Source organism: Nyctereutes procyonoides, unplaced genomic scaffold (assembly GCF_905146905.1).
Source record: "Nyctereutes procyonoides isolate TBG_1078 unplaced genomic scaffold, NYPRO_anot_genome, whole genome shotgun sequence".
NCBI classification, from domain to species: domain Eukaryota; kingdom Metazoa; phylum Chordata; class Mammalia; order Carnivora; family Canidae; genus Nyctereutes; species Nyctereutes procyonoides.
The window spans coordinates 337,934-360,880 of record NW_026575151.1 but is presented as its reverse complement, the minus strand read 5'-3'; the positions used below and the strand labels follow the sequence as shown (position 1 = coordinate 360,880).

General features: G+C 35.6%; 1 protein-coding gene across 3 annotated transcripts in view; it reads right to left on the bottom strand.

The window, feature by feature from the left end:
* Window positions 1-3,574: 3,574 nt before the first annotated feature.
* SNCA (synuclein alpha) overlaps window positions 3,575-22,947 on the bottom strand; it is a 146,341-nt gene continuing 126,968 nt past the window's right edge. For all 3 annotated transcript variants that reach the window (XM_055313112.1, XM_055313114.1, XM_055313115.1), the window contains exons 5-6: window positions 6,710-6,793; window positions 3,575-4,474 (exon numbers count right to left, since the gene is read on the bottom strand). In XM_055313112.1, coding sequence (XP_055169087.1) covers window positions 4,442-4,474; window positions 6,710-6,793 — 117 coding nt within the window. In that variant the 3' untranslated portion in view covers window positions 3,575-4,441. The remainder of the gene's footprint in view (window positions 4,475-6,709; window positions 6,794-22,947) is intronic.

The following is a 22,947-nucleotide window of genomic DNA, read 5'->3' as shown; positions in this document are numbered from 1 at the left end:
AACCACATATTAGATTGTTTAGTTGCCATTTGGGTGCCAAAGCCCACCCTGACTTGTTTTGTTAAAGACCCCATGGAGTCATATGAGGCTGAATAACTCAAACTTAAGGGAATGATATCTTCAAAGTAAACCTAGAGACAGACTAACCCTTATTAACCTGTCAGGTGGATGCCTCAGCAGTGGATATGAGAGAAGCCTTCCTGAAAAGGCTTGTGTGCCTTATCCAACTTTTTATTTCAGTGTTTGTCACAAGATAACCACCCTCGTGTGTATTAGTATGAGAATACTTTTGAACAAAGATATTTTATTTTTCCAAGTTGTTTTCCTGATTAGGAATACTCATTAATATACCTAAATAAAACAAGAAACTTAACACTTCTTTCCAGTTTAAGACTACACAGACAGTTTAACACTCACAATGGTCCCTTTCCAGCTAGACAAAAAAAGGAAGTTTCTATGGTGACCATGCTTATAGTCATTGCAGTCATTCCTTTTTCTTTCCTTGCCAATGCCCGATATACATCAAATTACTCATAATTACATACAAACTGCCTAGCACCTCTGAATCTTCTCAAAATTACACTTTCTACTGGTGATTTTTAAAAGTAACTGCTATTTTTCTCCTGAAAAATTAAAAAGATAAACCAAACAATTTTTCAATTAATTTATAGAGGGCTTTCATAGTCAAATTTACTGTCAGAAACCATGGAGACTTAGTGAATCTTTAAAAATAGAAAAACTATTCCTAAAAAAGTATCCTGAGATTCATAGTCAGCAGAATTTAAAAGAATTCGTGAGATTTTTGTAAATCTAGAGAATCAACATTTTTTCCATTAATTGTATTCCCCATGTTGTACTTTTCATCTCCATGACTTATTTATTTTATAGCCCCAGATTTGTACCTCATAATCTCTTTTATCTATTTCACTCATTCCCCTACCTAACTCCCCTCTGGCAGATACTGTCTTGTTCACTCTATTTAAGAGTACGTATTTTTGTTGTTGTTTCTTGATTTACTTGTTTTTAGATTCTGCATATAAGTAAAACCAGTTGGTATTTGTCTCTCTTACCTGTTTCACTTAGCATAATACCCTCTGGGTCCATCCATGTTGACACAAATGTCAAAATCTCATCCTTTTTTATAACTGAGTAATACTCTATTATACCACATTTTCTTTATCAGTTCATCTATCAGAGGACTCTTGGAATGCTTCCATACCTTGGCTATTGTAAATAATACTGGAATAAACATAGAGGTGCATACATCTTTTTGACTTGGTGGGCTTTTTTTTCCTTTGGGTAAATACACAGTAGTAGGTAAATCATATGGTATGTCCATTTTTAGTTTTTTGAGGAAACTTCACACTGTTTTCCAGACTGGCTGAACTAATTATCATCCCCATCAACAGTGCACAAGCGCTCCTTTTTCTTCACATCCTTACCAACACTTTTATTTCTTGTCTTTTTGATTCTAGCCATTCTGACAGGTTTCAGTTAATATCTCATTGTGGTTTTGATTTGTATCTCCCTGATTATTAGTGATGTTGAGCATCTTTTCATGTGTCTGTTGGCCATCTGTCTTCTTTGGAAAATGTCTGTTCAAGTCCTCTGCCTATTTTTTGATTGCACTATTTTTTTGTTTTTGTTTTTGCTTTGCATAAGTTATTTATATATTTTGGATATTAGCCCCTTATCAAATATATCATTTGCAAATATCTTCTCCCATTCACTAGGTTGCCTTTCATTTTGTTTATAGTTTCCTTCATGGTGGAAAACTCTCAATAGTTTATTTTTGCTTTTGTTGTACTTGCCTGAGGAAAGTGGTCTAAAAATATATTGCTAAGACTAGTGTTAAAGAAATTACTGCCTATGTTTACTTCTAGAAGTTTTATGGTTTGAGGTCTTACATTTCAGTCTTTAGTACATTTTGAATTTTTTTTTTGTATAAGATAGTGGTCCAGTTCTCAACACTATTTGTTAAAGAGACAATTTTTTCCTCATTGTATATTCTTGCCTCTTCTCTCATAGGTTAATTGACTATATAATCATGGGTTTATTTCTGGGCAGTCTATTCTATTTGTCTGTTTTTGTGCCTTATGATACTGTTGTTATTACTATAGTTTTGTAATATAGTTTGAAATCAGGGAGCATTATTCTTTCAGTTTTGTTCTTATTTTTCAAGATTGCTTTGGTTATTTGGAGTCATAGTGATCTGTGAACACTTTAGGATCCTTTGTTTTAGTTCTGTGAAAAATGCCACTAGCGTTTTGAAGGGAATTGTATTGAATCTATAGAGGGTCTTGGGTAGTACAGATATTTTAATAAAATTAATTCTTTCAAGTTATGAGCACAATATATCTTTCCATTTATTTGTGTAGTATTTAATTTTTTTCCTCAGTGACAAAGTTTTCAGAGTACAGTCTTTCATCTCTTCAGTTAAATTTATGTCCATTTTGTTTTTTGGTACATTTATAAATGAGATTGTTTTTAATTTCTCTTTCTGCTACTTTGTTATTAGTGTATAGAAATGCAACGGATTTCTCTACATAATTTTGTATCCTGCAACTTTACTGAATTCATTTATCAGTTCTAGTCATTTTTTGCTGGAGTCTTTAGGGTTTTCTATATGTACTATCATGTCATCTGCAAATAGTGAAAGTTTTACTTCTTCCTTATCAATTTGTATGCCTTTTATTTTTCTTGTCTGATTGCTGCAGCTAGAACTTCCAGTACCATGCTGAATAGAAGTGGTGAGTGGGCATTCTTGTCTTGTTCTTGATCTTAGGGGAAAAGCTCTCAATTTTTCACCATTGAGCATGATGTTAGCTGAGAGATTTTCCATATATAGCCGTTATTATGTTGAAATATGTTCCCTCTAGACCTACTTTGCAGAGGGTTTTTAGCGTTATTTTATCAAAAGCTTTTTCTCAATCTATTGAGATGATCATATGGTTATCCTATTATCCTATCTCTTATTAATGTATCACACTGATTGATTTGCAAATACTCAACTACCCTTGCATCCCTGGAATAAATCCCAGTTTATTGTGGTGAATGATTTTTGTATTGTACTGTCAAATTCTGTTTTCTAATATTGTGTTGAGGATTTTACATCTATGTTCATCAGAGATATTGGCCCATATTTTTCTTTTTTTGCAGTGTGTTTGTTTGGATTTGGTATCAGGATAATGCTGGATTCACAGAATGAACTGAAAAGCTTTCCTTCCTCTTCTATTTTTTGGAATAGTTTGAGAAGAACAGTTATTAGCTTTTCTTTAAATATTAGGTAGAATTCCCCTGTCAAGTTATCTGGTCCTGGACTCTTGTTTGATGGAGTTTTTTGACTACTTATTTGATTTCATTGCTAGTAATTTTTTTTTTCAAAATTTCTAAGAATTTATCCATTTAAATTGAAATTTCTTAAGGTAATGGTTTGGTAGTTCCTAGAAATGTTTAAAGGCATTTCCCAAGGTGGTGGATGGGGGGTGGGGTTGATTTAAAAAATAATAAAAATAAAATGCTGGGTTAAACAACGTTAGAATCTCTCAAAGCCTTCATGTGCTAATATGTTTTATTAATATTTGAAGCAGACATCGTCAAAATCATTTCTTAAACTCACTATTCCATGGAACCCATTTTCTTTCCATATAACCTCTTAAGACATCACTGCATGTCAGGATACTTTGGGTAGTGTTGCTTCAGTGAATTTCCAGAGTAAAGGATTAATGTTCCATCTTGTCTGCTTAATTCTTCTAAAATTCCTTCTCCTTCAAATGGCTGTCAAGAGCTTTAAGTTAAATGTGTCAGTTCTCAGTTCATATTGTTATAAGCATTATTTTATTATTAAAGTGAGATGGAATTAAAAATAAGATTTTTGTAATGAGATAACATTTTAATTTTCAGCACTTATATATAAACACAAGTTAATAAAACACATCACAAAACAGTAAAATTTCATAGTTAATATTTATAGGTGCATAGTTTCATGCTAACATGTTTCTAAGTATTGTATATATTAACAAATTTCACAACACATCATTATTTTTTAAACAGAAATAATCATTAAAAGACACCTAGAAATCTTATAATATATGATAGTAAATCACAACTTCTCAATAACAGCAACAAAAAAATAGTGAAGATTTAGAAATAAGTGGTAGTCACTTAGGTGCTTTAATTTAACATTTTAGATTTGAAGCCACAATATCCACATAGCACACAAGGGAGGACCCTGCTACCATATAATCACTTCAGTGAGAGGGAAGCACTGAAATGCTGAGTAGGGGCTGGTACAGATAACTTCAATCACTGCTGATGGAAGAGTTTAAAATACACTGTAAAAATTTTGAGAAAATTATGACTGGGCATTTTGGAACTGAGTACTTGTACAGGATGGAACATCTGTCAGTAGGTCTCAAGAAACTGGGAGCAAAAGTATTTCTTAGGCTTCGGGTTCATAGTCTTGATACCCTTCCTAATATAAAGAAAATCAGAAAGAAAACTATTATTAGTTTTAGTCATCAGTAATGAAGGATTTAGGGTGAATGAGATAGGACATGGCTCACCACCTTGAATGAAGGTTATAGTCATAATAGTTTTGTAACTATTCAGTTACATACAATTCTGTGTTTTGTCTTCCTGTCAAATATAAAAGTGAATTATCCTGCTCAGAGTTCGGATATCTGAATTTTACTTTCACATGCCATTTAACAATCACATATTCTAGTACTGTAGGACAAGTTAGTTGCTCTATCTTGCTCCCAGTTTCCTCAACTGTACTTTGTGAGAGTCAAATTAAGTAGCCTAAAAAGCCTCTTCCAGGGCTAAGATGCCCTAATTCTTAAAAGGAGAAAGATATTGAAGGCAAGTGATGTTTTCTCTCCTTTTGCTCTTCATTCTCTCAATGAAAATCTCTTCATCCATGGCTTCAATTATTACTTCCATTCTAAACCCCCCTCCCCGTACAACACATGGATAACATCCACAATAAAGATATTAATGGTGTTACCTAAAGTGCTCAGATTAGTCCTCCTAAAGAACAGCTCTTAATTAGAATCCTGCTTTATTTATTTATTTATTTATTTATTTATTTATTTATTTATTTATTTTTTAGGATCCTGCTTTGAAATGAACAAATGTACCTTCCTTAATTCAAGTTGCTTTCTGAATATAGTACAAACTTAAATGGGAAAGTTCTAGTATTCTACAACTTGCCTTTGACCCTCTCTGCAACCTTAATCTGTCACTATTCTCTCTGTTCCCTAACCTCAAATCCTATTTACTCACTGTTCCTCAGATATATCCTTATGCATGTTCAGACATGTGTGCCTTGCTTCTGATATTACCTAGTGCTAGAATGTCTTCCTTTCATTTTGGCCTACCACATCTCCCCTCCCCTCCCACACAGATCAACACCAACTCTTCTATAAAACTCCCGATCACTCTAACTAGATCCTGTAAATTATTATACTTTTTTATGTATCTTGAATATTTTTGCCTCTGTGATGCCTAATACATAGAAGATAGTCAACAATATTTAAAGGAATCATCATGAATAAACAGAGAATTAAATTTGTATTTGTTTTCATCATGCCTATTAGAATGTAAATGCCTTATGTCCTGGTACTATCAACTAATCTTATATTTTCTACAGTATTTAGTATTGTGCTATGCATAAAAAGATGCAAACATTTTGATAAAATCTAATTAAGTAAAGAAACAGTTTAATTTCATTTGTGTAAATGAGATTATCAATATGCCTTTTACTGATGCCATGAAGAATAATATATAATCTAACTACAAAACATTTTAACTGAATTTTCAATGAATAATATAGCTTCTTTGCTTGTGATGTCTTGTGCTGGTATTAGGGTAATGTGGTCCTCATGCAATTAATTGGAGAGTAATCTTTCCTTTTTTTGGGGAGAAGAGAAATTAATTGGTATTAATTGTAATTAATAGTTATTATCCCTTAAATGTTTGGTAGAATTCATCAGTGAATCTGTCTGGTCCTGGGATTTTCTTTGTGGGTATATTTTTTTAAACAATAATCCTGTCTTTTTACTTTGTTATAGATCTTTTCAGATTTTCTATTTCTTCTTGAGTCAGCTTCATTCTTCTAAAATTTTTTAAAAATTTTCCTTATGATACATTTCCTATTAAACTTATTTTCAAATTCAAATTAACCATCAAAATTCTAGATTGAAGTACATCAGTTGCTGCAAACCATGCATTTATCATATTTCTACTCTCTAAGTTTTGTGGGAACTTTATTTTACTCTGAAAATAGTTTGCTGGAAATGTGTAGCAAATAATAATTTTCTTTAGGCATTCAGTTGATTTCCCCAACCTTCCATTTTGAGATTTATTTTAGAAAGTAAGGTTTTTAATAGAATAATTTTCTAATTCAGGGATCAGCAAACGCTTTCTGTAAAGGGTAAGCAAGTACATGTATTCGGTTGTGTGAACCACATAGTATCTCTGTTTAAACAACTCTTTACAAATGTAAAAACCACTTTTAGCTTTCAAGTTGTCTGCACAATATATATTTTGGATTTGGCCGATTTGTCCCTCAAGAGAATAAATCATTTTCACTAAGGACTAATGGAAGGAAAATCTGATGGTGATAGATTTTTGGTACTGCTTAATAGAAAGACCCAACTAGAATTCCTGAAGTTTATTTTCAGAGTTGTAGGATACAAAATTTTACCTCAGAAGGCATTTCATATGCCTCATTGTCAGGATCAACAGGCATATCTTCCAGAATTCCTTCCTGTGGGCCTCCTTCTTCACTCTAAATGGGAAGCACAAAAGGAATATGATGAGGTACTAATTTTTAATTTTAGAAAATTAAGCACACTTTGAAAAACATCTTATATACATATAATACTGATAATAATTTTGTAAAAATGGTACTCCTTAATATTACTGCTGGCATTCTAAACTATACATTACCTTTGCAGAAATATTATAGTAGTATGTGTTGTTAACCCTAAAAATGTACAAAATTTTTACCCAAGTAATTCACTACTCAGCAAGTAGTCCAAAGATGTTTTCACAGGATCAATGACAGCATTTTTCACACACACACATAAAATGTTAACCTAAATGTTCAACAGAAGATAAAAAGTTTAGAAAAAATTATAATTCATCTACTCAATAGATTATTATGAAGATATGTATTAACTATGGCATAAGAATTATATAATAAAATGAGAACCTTTTAGAAGACAAAGTTGCATATATTATGGACATAACCAATGTATTATTCAGATACAAAGCTAAAAAGATTGAAGAAAATCCAAAAAAATATTAAAGCACTTTTTATTGGGTAGTTATATTTTCACTTTTTTGTAAGTTAGCTTATATAACCATTTATAATGTAAAAGCATATGTATTTTATAATTTATTTTTAAATGATGGCAAAGAAATTATTTTCTAAAATTTCAAAATTTAAACTATATGTATATATAGTTTCAATAGGAGAGAGAGAGAGAAAGGAAGACAGAGAGGAAGAAAAATCAAATACATGATCCACAAATTTTTTAGATCTCCCCCCTTAGAAATAAGATACCATAAAAGTCAACTTGAATTCATGTCTTTACTAATATCCTTCATTAAATACCCTTTGTTGCTTTGCATTTATTCCATTAAAGTTCACTGAAAATTGAAAAAGCAGAGAGGCAATGTGAGCCTAAAATGGAGTTACTCAAAAAGATCAAATAGTCTCTCAGCCAATATAGCTTATGTTTAAAAATATGCCTTGTGTAAGATCTCCTATCTTCATCATGAAAGTGACTGACAGGTAGGCAGAGACAAAGAAATGGCTTCCCATGTGAAAAGTCAAATTAATGTTCATTCTTAAATTAGCTGGACCAAGAAGTTTATAGATCATCTTCTCCTGCCCAATTCCCTTCTTACAAACAAAGTCTAGGTTATATATAAATGAAATCAAATATAAAAACTTCCCAAAATAACTTACTTCTAAATGTGGAATAAAAATACTGTTTCCATAGTGTTTTAACTCTTACCACAAGACAAAAATATAGGCTCTCCTGTATAGTGGTTAGACATGAGGTCTGTAGTATAACAAGACTTGAGTTCAAATCTTAACTTCTTTAGATTCTAGATTTTTAAAATTGAAGTACAATTAACATATAGTGTTATATTAGTTTCAGGTGTGCAACATAATGATTCAACAATTCTATACATTACTCAGTGCTTACCACAATGAATGTAATCACCATCTGTCACCAAACAATGTTATTATCTTATTGACTATATGCCCTATACTGTACATTTCATCTCTGTGACTTACTTATTTTATAACTGGAAGTTTTTAGTTTTAATCCACTTGAGTTCATTCCCCTACCTACTTTGCCTCTGGCAACCACGTGTTCTCTGAATTTCAGAGTCTGTCCTTTGTTCACTTATTTTATTTCTTAGATTCCACATATGAGTGAAATCATATGGTATTTGTCATTCCCTGTCTGACTTATTTAACTTAGCATTATATTCTCTAGGTCTTAGCAGTATTGCTGCAAATGGCAAATTTTATTCTTTTTATGGGTAATACTCCACTGTGCGTGTGTGTGTGTGTGTGTGTATACACAGGTAATAAATACCTCATTATGGTTTTGATTTGCATTTCCCTGATGCTCAGTGATGTTGAGCATCTTTTCATGTGTCTGTTAGCCATCTGTGTGTCTTCTTTGGAAGATGTCTACTCAGGTACTCTGATTTTTAAAATTGCACCTTTTTTAAAAAATATATTGTACAAGTTCTTTATATATTTTGGATATTGACTCCTATTGTATATATCATTTGCAAATATCTTCCTCATTCAGTAGCTTGCCTTTTTGTTTTGTTGATGGTGCAAAAAGTTTATTTTGGTATAGTCTCAATAGTTTTTTGTTGTTTTGTTTTTGTGTCTGTTGCCTAAGGGGACATATCTAACTGTTTCTACAGCTGATGCCAAGGAAATTACTGCCTATGTTTTCTTTTAGAAGTTTTATGGTTTCAGGTCTCACATTTAGGTTTTTAATTCATTGTGAGTTTATTTTTGTGCATGATATATGAAAGTGGTCTAGTTTCATTCTTTTGCATGTAACTATCCAGTTTCCCCAACACCATTTATTGAAGAGACTGTCTTTTCCCCATTGTAAATTCTTGCATCCTTTGTTGGAGATTGATTGACCATATAAGCATGGGCTTAGTTTTGGGTTCTCTGTTCTCTTTGATTTATCCAAGTGACTGTTTTTGTGCCAGTACCATACTGTTTTGATTACTATAGCTTTGTAATATATCTTGAAATTTGGGATTGTGATACCTCCAGCTTTATTTCCTCAAGATTCTTTTCGTGTTTGGGATATTTTGTGGTTCCATACCAATTTAAAAACTGTTTATTTCTGTAAAAAATGCCATTGGCATTTTGATAAGGATTGCACTGAATCTGTATAGAGCTTTAGGTTGCATGCACATTTTAACAATACTAATTCTTCTATGAGAATGAATATTTTTCCATGTATTAATGTCATCATGAATATCTTTCATCAAAGTTTTACAGTTTTCAGAGTTCAGGTCTTTCATCTCCTTAATTAAGTTTATTCCTAGGTATCTAATTTTTCTTAGTGCAACTGTAAATGGGACTGTTTTCTTAATTTCTTTTTCTGCTACTTTGTTATCTGTGTATAGAAATGCAACAGATGGGCAGCCCAGGTGGCTCAGCAGTTTAGCACCTCCTTTGGCCCAGGGTGCGATCCTGGAGACCTGGGATTGAGTCCCACATCAGGCTCCCTGCATGGGGCCTGCTTCTCCCTCTGCCTGTGTCTCTGCCTTCTCTCTCTCTCTGTGTCTCTCATGAATAAATAAATAAAATCTTAAAAAAAAAAAAAGAAATGCAACAGATTTCTGTACATAATTTTGTATCCTGCAACCTTACGGAATTCATTTAACAATTCTAGTAGTTTTTTGCTGGAGTCTTCAGGGTTTTCTATATGTAGTATCATGTCATCTGTAAATAGTGAAAGTTTTATTCTTCCTTATCAATTTGTATGCTTTTTATTTTTCTTGTCTGATTGTTGCAGCTAGAACTTCCAGTACCATGCTGAATAGAAGTGATGAGTGGGCATTCTTGTCCTGTTCTTGATCTTAGGGGAAAAGCTGTCAGTTTTTCACCATTGAGTATGATGTTAGCTGAGGTATTTTCCATATATAGCCTTTATTATGTTGAAATATGTTCCCTAAAAACATAATTTTGTTGAGTTTTTTAATCATAATGGATGTTGTATTTTGTCAATGTTTTTTTGGCATCGATTGAAAGGATCATATGGTTCTTATCCTTTCTCTAGTTAATATGATGTATTATATTGATTGATATGCAAATACTGAACCACAGCTGCATACCTCAATAAATCCCAATTCATTGTGTTGAATGATTTTTCTAATGTATTGTCAAATTCCATTTGCTAATATTGTATTGAGGATTTTACATCTATGTTCATCAGATATATTGGCCTGTAGTTTTCTTTTTTGCAGTGTCTTTGTCTGGTTTTGGTATCAGAGTAATGCTGGCCTCATGGAATGAATTTGGAAGTGTTCCTTCTCCCTTGTCCCCCACTCTGTCTCCCCTTCCTCCTCCTCCTTCTGTTTTTAGATGGATATTTTTTTTAAGATTTTTATTTATTTATTTGAGAGAGAGAACACATAGAGGGAGAAGGAGAGAGAGAAGCAAACTTCCTACTGAGCAGAGAACCTGTCTTGGGGCTCGATCCCAGGACCTCAGGACCATGACCTGAGCTAAAGGCAGATGCTTAACTGACCAAGCCACCTGGGTGCCCCTATACACATTTATATATACATATATGTATGTATGTATACATTAGATCCATCTTGCCTAATCTGTTGTTCAAAACCACTGTTTCCTTGTTGACTGTCTGGATGATCTATCCATTGTGTAAGCAAAGCGTTAAAAGTCCCCTAATCTTACTGTATTACTGTTAATCCCTCCTTTTATGTCTATTAATAGTTGCTTTATGTAAGTAGGCATTCCCATATTGAGCACATATATATTTACAATTGCTTTATCCTGTTCCCTTTATCATTATGCCGTGCCCTTCTTTGTCTCTTGCTACAGTCTTTGTTTTAAAGTCTATTTTGTGGGCAGCCTGGGTGGCTCAGCGGTTTAGTGCCACCTTCAGCCTGGGCATGATCCTGGGGACCCAGGATTGAGTCCCACATGGGGCTCCCTGTGAGGAGCCTGCTTCTCCCTCTGCCTGTGCCTCTCTCTCTCTCTCTCTCTGAGTCTTTTATGAATAAATAAATAAAATCTTTAAAAAAATAAAGTCTATTTTGTCTGATAAATATTAATACCCCAGATTTTTAGTTTCCATTTCCATGGTAAATGTCTTTCTGTTTCCTCAATCTGCATGTATCTTTAGGTCTGAAGTAAGTATCTTGTAGATAGCATATAGATGGGTCTTATTTTCTATCTGTGAAAAGACCCTGTGTCTTTTCATTGGAGCATTTAGACCATTTACATTTAAAGTAATTATTGAGAGGTATGTACTTCCTGCCATTTTGTTACTTGTTTTATGGTTTTTGTTTTTGTTTGTCATTCTTCTCTGTTTCTTTCTTCTTCCCTTCTTCTCTTCGCTTTTGGTTTGATTGGCTTTCTTTAGTGTTATGCCTGGATTCCTTTCTTCTTTTGTGCATGCTTATTACAAGTTGAAGATTTGTGATTACCGTTAGGTTCATATATAACATCTTATGTGTATAGCAATTTATATTAAGTTGATGGTCAGTTAAGTTTGAACACATTCTAAAAGCACTAAATGTTTACAACACCTCCCCCTTTCTATGTATATGATGTCATATTTTATATCCTTTTACTTATAAATCCCTTGACTGACTTTTGTAGATATAATTGGTTTAACTGTTTTTGCATTTTAATCTCCATTCAGGTTTTACAAATAATTAATCTACTATCTTTATTATGTTTGCTTTTTATTTAAAAATTTTTATTTATTTATTTGAGAGAGAAAGAAAGAGAGAGAGAGAGAATGAGTGAAAGAGAGCATGGGGCAGAAAGAGATGGAGAAGCAGCCTCCCGCTGAGCCTGGGAGACCGACGAACGCAGGGCTTGATCCCAGGACCCTGAGATCATGACCTGAGCTGAAGGCAGATGCTTAACCAAATGATCCACCCATGTGCCCTTACATGTTAGCATTTGCCTGTCAATGTTTTTCTTTCATACTTTTCTTACTTTAGTTATGGCTTTTTCTTTCCATTCAAAGAATTCCATTTAGTGTTTCTTAGAAGGCTGGTTTAGTAGTGATTAACTCCTTTAACTTTTTTTGTCCAGGAAACTCCTTATCCCTCCTTCTGTTCTGAATGATGACTTTGCTGGATAGAGTATATATTCTTAGTTGTAGGTTTCTTTCTTTCAGCGCTTGTAATATATCATGCCACTCTTTTCTGGCTTACAAAGTTTCTGCTGAAAAATCAGCTGATAGCTTTAGTGGTTCCCTGCTCTTTTTTTTTTTTTAAGGTTTTATTTATTTATTTGAGGGGGGAAAGTAGGGAGAGAAGCAGAAGGAGGGGGACAAACAGACTCCACATAAACACAGAGCCAGATGCAGGGCTCAGTCTCACAATCCTGAGTTACTACCTGAGTCAAAACCAAGAGTCTGACACTTAACCGACTGTGCCTAACAGGTGCCCCGTGTTTACTTTTCCCCTTGTATGTAACCATTTTCTCTTCTCTTGCTGCTTTTAAAATTCTCTGTTAATAACATTTTCTTGCCATTTTAATATGTTGTCTTGGTGTAGATCTCCTTGGTTAATCTTGTTAGTTGTTCTCTGTATTCCCTGGATCTGAATGTCTGTCTCTGTCCCCAGATTAGGAGAGTTTTCAGCTATTATTTCTTCAAAAAAATGTTTTGCCTTCTTCTCTATTCTCCTTCTGCTATTTCTATAATGCAAATGTTATTATACTTGAAATCGCTACATTTCCTCAACCTATTCTTTTTTTTTTTTTTTTTTTGAGATGGGGGGAGTAGAGGGAGAGAATCTTAAGCAAGCTCCATACCCAGTGCAGAGCCTTACAGTATTGGCTTGATCTCACAACCCTGAGAGCATGACCTGAGCCAAAATCAAGAGTTGGCCACTTAACTGACAGAGCTACCAGGTGCCCCACAATCTATCCTTATTTTTAATTTTTCTTTTTGCTGTTTAGCTTGGTTTCTTTCCCTTAGCCTATTTTCCAGATCATTGATTCATTCTTCTGCATCTTCTAATTTGCTATTGATTCCCTCTAGTATATGTATGTATTGTTTTGTTTTGTTTTAATTTCAGTTACTGAGTTCTCCATCTCTGACTGGTTCTTTTTTTATACTTTCTATCTTTTTGCTAAAAGCCTCACTGAGATTATCCACTATTTTTCAAAGTTCAGTGGGTATCTTCATGACTATTACTTTGAGTTCTTTATTAGGCATATTGTTTATCTCTATTTAATTTAGCTTTTTTTTACTGTGTATTTGTCCATTATTTCATTTGGGATATATTCCTCTGTTTCCTCATTTTGTCTCATTCTGTGTTTGTTTCAGTGTATTAGGATGGCAGCTATGTCTCTCAGTCTTGAAAAATAGTGGCCTTATGAAGAAGTCCTGTGGCACAATGTCCCCTGCCCACCAGAACCAGGCATTTCAAAGGTGTCTCCTCTGTGGGATGTGTGTACCCTACTGTTGGGATTGAGTTACAGACTGAAGCTATTTGTCTTCAGTCCTGTCAGCTGCAATGACCCACTTTGCCTACTGGTCCCTGTGCTGTTGAGGGGTCTGTCTGAGGATGCCCTGGCTTTTAGGTGGGGTATATCAGCAGTTGGGCTAGCTGTCTGCACTCACTCTGTCTGCCACAGGTATAAATATACCAAACAGCAAAATGCTCTCCTGATTGGGCCCCTGAGAGGCTTCCGATGATGGGCAAGGTTAGCAGTCAGACCAGATTTCTATACCTAGTCTGTCTGCCAGGAATGCAGGTGCACCAAAAGGCAAAATGCTATTCCTGCACATCATCTAAAAGGCTCAGCTGCTGGAACTGTGGGTGTGCTGTTGTATGTAGTTTTCTTCCCCTCCTGCCAGGGAAAGAATCACTTTGGAATGGCAACAGCCTTTGCTGGAGCTACTTACAGTGCATGTTGATGAAGGAGCTTCTTTGGAAGGATGTCTTGCTGACACAGGTGAGTTAAACAGGTTAGGTCTGCAGGGGAATGTGGGCATCACGCATATGGTGCTAGCAAGGGAGTCAGACACTGTTCACACTGATTCTTGCAAGGGTCCTCTTCCATCTAGTCTGGGAGATGGGAAGATAAATGGTACCTACTGGCGCTTTTTTTCTTGGATAAGTCTCCTGAAGATCCCTGTCCCTTCAACACAGATTCTGGGACTAGTAAGTAACTCTCCTTCATATATATCACAGATTTTCTTAAACAGCTACATCTATGCCTTTTCTCCCCTGGGTTATTTACTATGCTGGTTCTTTAAGGGCAGAGACTCAGTTTCCTATCACCCAGAACTAAGCCTGCTGATTTTAAAAGTACTTGGAGTTAAGCTCCACTAATAGCAAAAGCTCACCAAGTTAAGCCCCACTGTTTTTCAAGCCAAATGTTATAGGAACTCATCTTCCTAGTGCTGGTTCCCCAAGCTTGGGTGGGGTTTGATCTTGTTTCTTTTGTTTGTGATGCCCCCCAATTTGTGATTAGTCTCATTGGGGATTTGGTTCCCAATTATGTATCTGCCCCTCCAATACTGTTCCATGTGACCCCTTCTTCATGATTAGCTGTGGAAAGTCTGTCCTTCCAGTCTTTGGGATAACAGATGTAGCTGTTACCTTGGTGTGTCCATGGGACCAGCTAAATTCAAGATCTTCCTGGTCTCCCAGGTTCTAGATCTTTTGTGATGTTGGGCAATTTTCTTAAGGTTTTTCTAAGCACCAAATAGCCTCAGAGAAAAATGGGGCAGCAATTCATCTTTTAATTAGGAGGAGCAAGTGACATCATTAATCTATTAGTATTTAGGTAACTTTTAGTGATAGTCAAGTATGAGGAAAATAAAGTAAACCTGTTGTTAAAAAGAAAACCACGGGCCCAAAATAGAATCACTTATGTTAAGGACCCAAGTCTTAATACCTAACCTAATTGTAGTTTTAACATCCCCAAGAATATAAACTTTAACCTGCCAAACTAATTTCCTGGCCAACACTAGGAGGCAATCTGCTCTTAGACCATTTCTGTTCCCCTTAGGAGTGTGATCTTGCCTAAAATAATTCATTCACTGTTAATAATTACCTTCCCCCCATTCCCTCTCTGTCTTTAAATTTTTTTCCTTTTCTGAAGCTTGGTGGAACTCTTTTCTATTTGCTTGACTCATAAATCACTGAGTAAAGCCAATTGCATCATCAAATTTGCCCAGTTGATTTTCTTTTCTTTTTTTTTTTTTTTAACAGATTTGGTGGCAGTATTGACAACTAAAATGAACTTCTGACAGCATTCAGGGACAACAAGAAACAGAGGCACAATGCCTCACCAATCCTTTTGAGTTTCTTGTCTTTTTTACTATTTCTGAGGACCATTGGTGAGTTCTTTTCCATTTGAACTCTGTTCTTTTTGCGTCGAGGTTCCAATCTAAATGGCTTTACACTGTAGAGTTAATAGGCCAGTGTAGGCTGACAGGAAACTCTCTAACAGAATGCCCATCCTCAGCCCTTGTTTTCATCTGCAATATCAGTTTGGAATCCCTTCCCCAGTTTCAGTCCACAGTCTTCATTAATGGAATCTGCTGGTGTAGTTCACATTAGGAATTGCTGGTGGTGCGTATAGAAACTTCCACTGGCAAGTCCACAGTAACTTCTTAAATCCAGCTCTTGGTTCTATCCTCAGATTCCATATGGAGAACTGCAGCTGCCACCAGAAGTCCTTAATTTGTTTAGAATCAGTCCAGAGTCCCCATTCTTTGTGGTCTGCTGGTTTAATCCTTTTCCCAGCATCTAGTTCTTTGTTTACTGTTGGTGTCCATGGTTCTGTTTACTTGGTAAATATTGGTTTCTGTTAATGGACACCTGAGGTAAAGGCTAATTGCTAAAGGGAATCTTGGATGCCAAAGAGCAGCAAAAATTTGTGGACTTAGATTGAGCATTTAAGAAATCTAAGCCTCTCACATTAGGATAAGTTGGTTTAAAAAAAAAAAAAAAGGATAAGTTGGTTACACAATGGGTTAGATAGACCCTAGGTCACCCAACTTCAAGACAGCTTCTGTGCAACAAGGTACACTGTAAAACATGCATCATTCCCACCCCAACTTCATATCCCTTTTAGATATGAGTTTGGCCCTGAGAAACGCAAAGACTTGGCTAATGGGATCTTTAAACTCTAAACATTTCTAAAAACTATGGTCTCAGAATCTGTGACTATCTACAGAAGTGGCAAAATTTTACTAAAAACAATCTAGAATTACAATGGCTGTTATGAGGAATGTTCCAATTAGGTAAGATCACTTACAAAGTGTCCTTGAAGGTAAAGCCTTCAAAATTCCAAAAATAGCTTCATTGAAAAATTTACTACAAAAAAACTGATAAAAAAAATTAAAAAGATACAAGAGGTAACGAATACAAAAGACTATAAGATTCATGTAATTGTTGGGATTCCTGGATGGCTCAGCAGTTTAGTGCCTGCCTTCAGCCCAGGTCATGATCCTGGAGTCTCAGGATCGAGTCCCGGGATGGAGTCCAACATCGGGCTCCCTGCATGGAGCCTGCTTCTCCCTCTGCCTGTGTCTCTGCCCCTCTCTCTCTTTCTCTCTCTCTCTGTGTCTCTCATGAATAAATGAATAAAATCTTAAAAAAAAAAAAGGAAAGAAAGAAATCCAAGTTAATAACCTTATAGGCATCCCTGTATCTACCTTAGAATGAGGGCCTCCATATAAGTTTTGCATTATCATATCTGTCTCATGGTTAAACACTTTTAAACAAGATCTCTGATTATATGTTTATGTGTGTCTACTATAGAGTGTGGCATTTTCTACCTCTGGATGGCATTACTAAAATTTGTATATAGCTCTGTTTAATTGGCTTAAAAATAAGCACTTATAAGTTAAGAATTTTTTAGAAAAAAATATCTCAGAGAGTAAAACAAATGCTTTTTGGATTCACAGGACTGGGAAATATTCAGTATTAAGGGTAATTTCAGGTTGCTGTTTGATTATAATAAACATATCTTAGACTTACCAACACTGATTACAAGGCAAACATATAACTTTTTATTCTGTGCAGGCTTACTAGTCAAATAAGTTCATGTGTGTCTATTGCAAAATTTTTCAGGAAAAAAAACCAGAAAACCTTAGAATAATGGCTGATTTTGTCTAATGTTTCAGGTCTAAACATAATCAAGAATAAGGAAATTAATAACTATAAATAAAATTAAAATGTCTTAAGTGAATTTCCTCAAATAATTTTGGTAACCTGAAACTTTAAAGTTTTACTAAGAGATGAGTTAAGTTAAATTCATTAAGTATCAAGATTATTTCCAAATATAAAATGTTAACCACTGAAAATAAGCTTAGTCCCTTTTTACTTACTTTTATAGAGGAATCAAAATATTTGTACCTATTAGTAAACATGTTTTATGCCACACTGAGAAATTTTCTATGAAAAAAAGCAGAAATCATAAAAAGTATATTTCTAGAAATAAAAAGCATAAGTTTGTCACTTCACAGAATGCCAACATAAAAGAGCTTTCATAATTGTTTACTTCTTAGTTAAGGTTCCTGAGAGTTGATAATTCTAATTGATATATGTAATTAAAGCTAATAGAAATAATAAGGGAAGCAACTCTGTATGCAAGAGAAGAAAGATACTTGCTTTTGGTAAAGGAAGGTATGAAGAATGGAGATACATTCTGGTCAAGGGGGAAAAAAAGCAATTTTGACCTAAAGTAAGACTGCTTATTGAAAGGCGAAAAATATAGGACAAAATTCAAATGTAAAAAAGATAGTTGAAGAAGATTGTGGAAAAAAATGTATGAAATTTTAATGTATAATCAAGCTAAAATCAATATGAACTTATTAAAGAATGAGTTTAAATATTAAAAGTACACAACTCTAAAATTAGAATGTGGCTTTCTTTTCTGTTAAGACAGAATTTTCTTAGATTATTCTTGTGCTCATTGTTTACAATTTCCAATTAAGGTTTTTCTTTAATATAATCTGCTCAGAAAAATAAAGATTGTATGTTTTGCATTTATCAGGTCTTTGATTACTTAGGGTTCCCCCCCTTAGGAATCTTTTCAATATTAAAAGAGCTAAGGCTTGACTTCTAAAGAAGATGAAGTAGGAGGATTCTAAGCTCCCTGTCCTATAGATACAGCTACATAACACCCACATCAGTGTAATTGACTCAGAAAATGGCTCAAAGACTGGCAGGACAGACTCTACAAATAAATGTAGAGAAGAGGCCACACTGAAGAGAGTAAGAAGGGCTGAGACTTGTTAGGAGCAAACTAACCCACTGTCTATGGGAGGAACGGACCGTGCTGCCATGGAGAAAAGAGAGAAACAGACCCTCACACCAGGCACCCCAGGCACAGGGAACCCACATGGGGAACACTAATATCCCTAACATTTAGCTTTGAAAACCAGAGGGACTTAATTTCATGGGTTCTTACAAATAGCAGGGCTTAACACCTGGAACTTTAAAAATGAGCATGCTTGGCCCTAGGAGAGCCAGGAGGGTGATGGGACAGTCCATTCCCTTAATGAGATAAGACAGTAAACAGCCGCATGGTGATACAGCAGAGAACAGCAGTTTGAAAAACACCTGGGGTGTACACAGGAGGGAGATTTGTTTATTAATCTCAGAGCTTATGCTCAAGGGGCAAGGGTCTTTGGGAGACTTATCCAGAAACAAAAGAGATGGCAGGTGCCATTTCCCTACCTTGCCCTCCAACCTAGATACATAGACAGCTGCAAGAACCAGCAAAGCGCCAACCAACAGGGTGCCCCGCCACTGGAGGCTTCTGCAGTTCCACCTCATCCAACCCTGCCAGCCTGAGCAGTTTTCCTGGGTGCCTTCAGGTCCCTTCCTGCAGGGGATCTGCACAGACCTTGCTGGCACTGTGCACACCACCTCCACACTCTCCTGTGAACTCTCCATTTGCAGCCCTGTGGCAGGAGGATTCTAAGTGGCTTCAGGTCTCCTCTTGCTGCAGTCATGCATACACCTCACTAACACCATGAGCCCAATTGCTATATTCTCCTATGGACCTGGCCTCTCCAATATGCCTTTGGCCAGAGTCTATCCAGAGTCTATCCAGAGCAGTGCCATGAGCCTGGCAGTGTGCAAGCAGCCCTGATGGGGGTCAGCACCACGTCACTGTGATTCCTGCCCCAGGTAGAGGGGAAGATAACCACACATACACACCACTCTGGCTATGGCCCCAGCAATGCACTGGGGGCAGACACGTGGTCTGACTGCAGGCCTTGCCCAACTATGAAAGCTTCTCAGGGGACAATACAAGGAAAGTGCCCTCAGTTTAGTACAACCACAGCTCTAGTAAATGTCTAATCTGACTCAACTCAAACCCAGAGTGGCCATGTATGAGCCCACTAACCAGAAAGGAACCAAACTGTCCACAACCGGCAAAGAAAGACATTACAGACAACTGGACTGAAGGCAAAAGTAGCTCAGCCACAATAGTAGGGTATACACAAGACACACAGGAGACACTCTTGAAGTGTCAGGTTCTGATGAACAGGGGACACTGTACTGCGGAAAACCACAGGTCCTCTTCTCCATAAGGCCACTACTTCCAAAAGCAAGGGTCCTAGCTGACTTTCCTAACACACAACAACATACACAGAGGTTTAGACAAAATAGGGAGACAAGGGAATATATCCCAAATGAAATGAAAGAGCAGGAAAAAAAAATGAGAGAATGAGAGCTAAATGGATGGAGATAAGTAATATGCCTGATAGAGAATTTAAAGTAATGATCATAAAGATACTTACTGAACCTTGAGAAGAGTGGAGGACCTCACAAAGAGAAAGAAAACAGCAGAAAGAACGATTCAGAAGGAAAGAACTCAATAACTGAAATTAAATATACACTAGATGGAATAAATACAGACCAGAGAAAGCACAAGAACAGTTCCGCAATCTGCAGGACAGAGTAATGGAAGGCAAAACAGCAGAGATGTAAAAAAAGCACTTGACAAAGCACAACATCCATTCATGATAAAAACTCTCAACAAGGTAGGTTTAGAGGAAACCTAACTCAGCATAATGAAGGCTTTTATGAACTTTCAGGTTGGGAGGGAGCCAAGGAGAGCACAATCTTCCAAGGTATTTTGGAAACAAGGTTTCCAGAACCGTGAAGGTGCTAGCTATTGTTAGGAAAATGTCATTTATTATTGTTTAGTAAAAACCCAGTCATGGGACCCTTCAGATGTATATCAATGGACCATATGCTTGGATGATAACTGCTAATATATATCTTGGGGTATAGAGAAAAGGAAGTTTCCAAAAGAATTTCTCTATGTTTAAAGTAGACTCATAGGATTCTGAGGGACTAAGGTTGCCTTTTGCCCTTAGCAGTGTCAACATCCAGGCAGCTTTCAAGGACTTGTCAATGGGCTGTCTGCCTCAAGGAAATTTAATTTTTTTTTTTTTTTACTTTGTTTCCCACATCACTATGATCCAGCAATTATGCTACTGGGTATTTACCCAAGGAACACAAAAACACTAGTTCAAAGGGATACATACATCCCTATGTTCAAAGCTGTTTGGAAAGACAGAAAGAGATGGAGTACTTCCAAATTCATTCTATGAGGCCAGCATCACCTTAATTCCAAAACCAGACAAAGACCCCACCAAAAAGGAGAATTACAGACCAATATCCCTGATGAACATGGATGCAAAAATTCTCAACAAGATACTAGCCAATAGGATCCAACAACACATTAAGAAAATTATTCACCATGACCAAGTAGGATTTATCCCCGGGATGCAAGGCTGGTTCAACACTCGTAAAACAATCAATGTGATTCATCATATCAGCAAGAGAAAAACCAAGAACCATATGATCTTCTCATTAGATGCAGAGAAAGCATTTGACAAAATACAGCATCCATTCCTGATCAAAACTCTTCAGAGTGTAGGGATAGAGGGAACTTTCCTTGACATCTTAAAAGCCATCTACGAAAAGCCCACAGCAAATATCATTCTCAATGGGGAAGCACTGGGAGCCCTTCCCCTAAGATCAGGAACCAGACAGGGATGTCCACTCTCACCACTGCTATTCAACATAGTATTGGAAGTCCTAGCCTCAGCAATCAGACAACAAAAAGACATTAAAGGCATCCCTATGTTCATTGCAGCATTATTTACAATAGCCAAAATGTGAAACAATCTAAGTGTCCATCAATTAATGAATGGATAAAGAACTATACACACACACACATACACACACTGAAGTATTATTCAGGTATAAAAAAAGAAATCTTGCCATTTGTAATGACATAGATGGAGATAGAAAGTATAATGCTAAGTGAGATAAGTCAGTCAGAGAAAGGCAAGTACCATATGATTTTACTCATATGTGGAATTTAAGGAACTATAGAGAACTGATGGTTACCAGAGGGGCAGCAGTGGGGGGAATGGGAGAAAATGTTATTAAGGGGTGCACTTGCTGAGATGAGCACCAGGTGATTAAATAAAAACAAAAATAAAATAAAATAAATAAAAAATACATTTAAATATTTTTTTAATTTTAAAAAATTAAAAAAAACATGTTTGTTATCCCTTCTGGTTCAAATTTAAGACATATTAGTTTTTGATTCTTTCTTTCCAGGGAATAAGTATTTTCTTTTTGTTTTTCTTATTTTATATCTTAAGGATATGGCTTGACTTTCTGTCTGCCTGGAATATGTAGGCTGTCAGTTCTTTTTTTGGCTATCTTTGGGAGTAATTACAGATATTTAAAAATAATAATATCTTTTACAACTTTTTTGAGGATACCTCTTAGGTCCATGAAGTTGTTTAATACTTCCAGAAGTATTTACTGTTCGTCCTACCTAAAACCTGACAAGATATTTTTAAAAGACTTAACAACTCTATAATCAGAAATTTGGCCAAATTGGAAGCTGGTATTCAGAACCTGATATAAAAATTTTAAGCCTTCTCACCTAAGGTAAATATACTCAGAAAAGACATTCTCATGAATGGATGGGTGTGTCAGTCCTTTGATATCACTACACAGCAACCCCATTCTTTGAGGAATTAAAAACAGCTGTCTTTTTTTTTAAGCAAATGTAGTCTTTACAGGACCAGAAGTACAATTATAGAACCAATGCAAAGACTACCAATATTTCTGACCAATCGCACAACCTCCCCTATTTACCAAAATGTGTATGTGTGTTTAAGCATCATAAAAATCCTGGCTTTGAGGGAAAGAGAGTCATTCTAGAAAGTACTTGCATTTTTTCCCTGTGCTATTGAAATGTAAATGTTCAGTGGTCTAACTGGTCCTTTCCAGGAATTTAGTCCATCTCTTTAAAATGCAAATTCCAGGGAGGTAATTTTTATCAAGAAAAAACAAGGGGGAAAGTCATTTAGAACTTGACTTATCAAGGACAAATACAAATCTTTTAAGTGTCTTCTCTACAAATATTAAAAGAAACCATTAGCAGCCACCTAGGCCAATAACCTTAGATTCATCTAACAGAGCAACAAACTCATCCAACATTTATAGCCAGTAAATTCTGTACCTACTGCATGGCTGTGATATTATTATTATTATTATTATTATTATTAATTATTATTATTTAAATAGTTTATTTATTTACTCATGAGAGACACAGAGAGGCAGAGACATAGACAGAGGGAGAAGCAGGTTCCCTGCAGG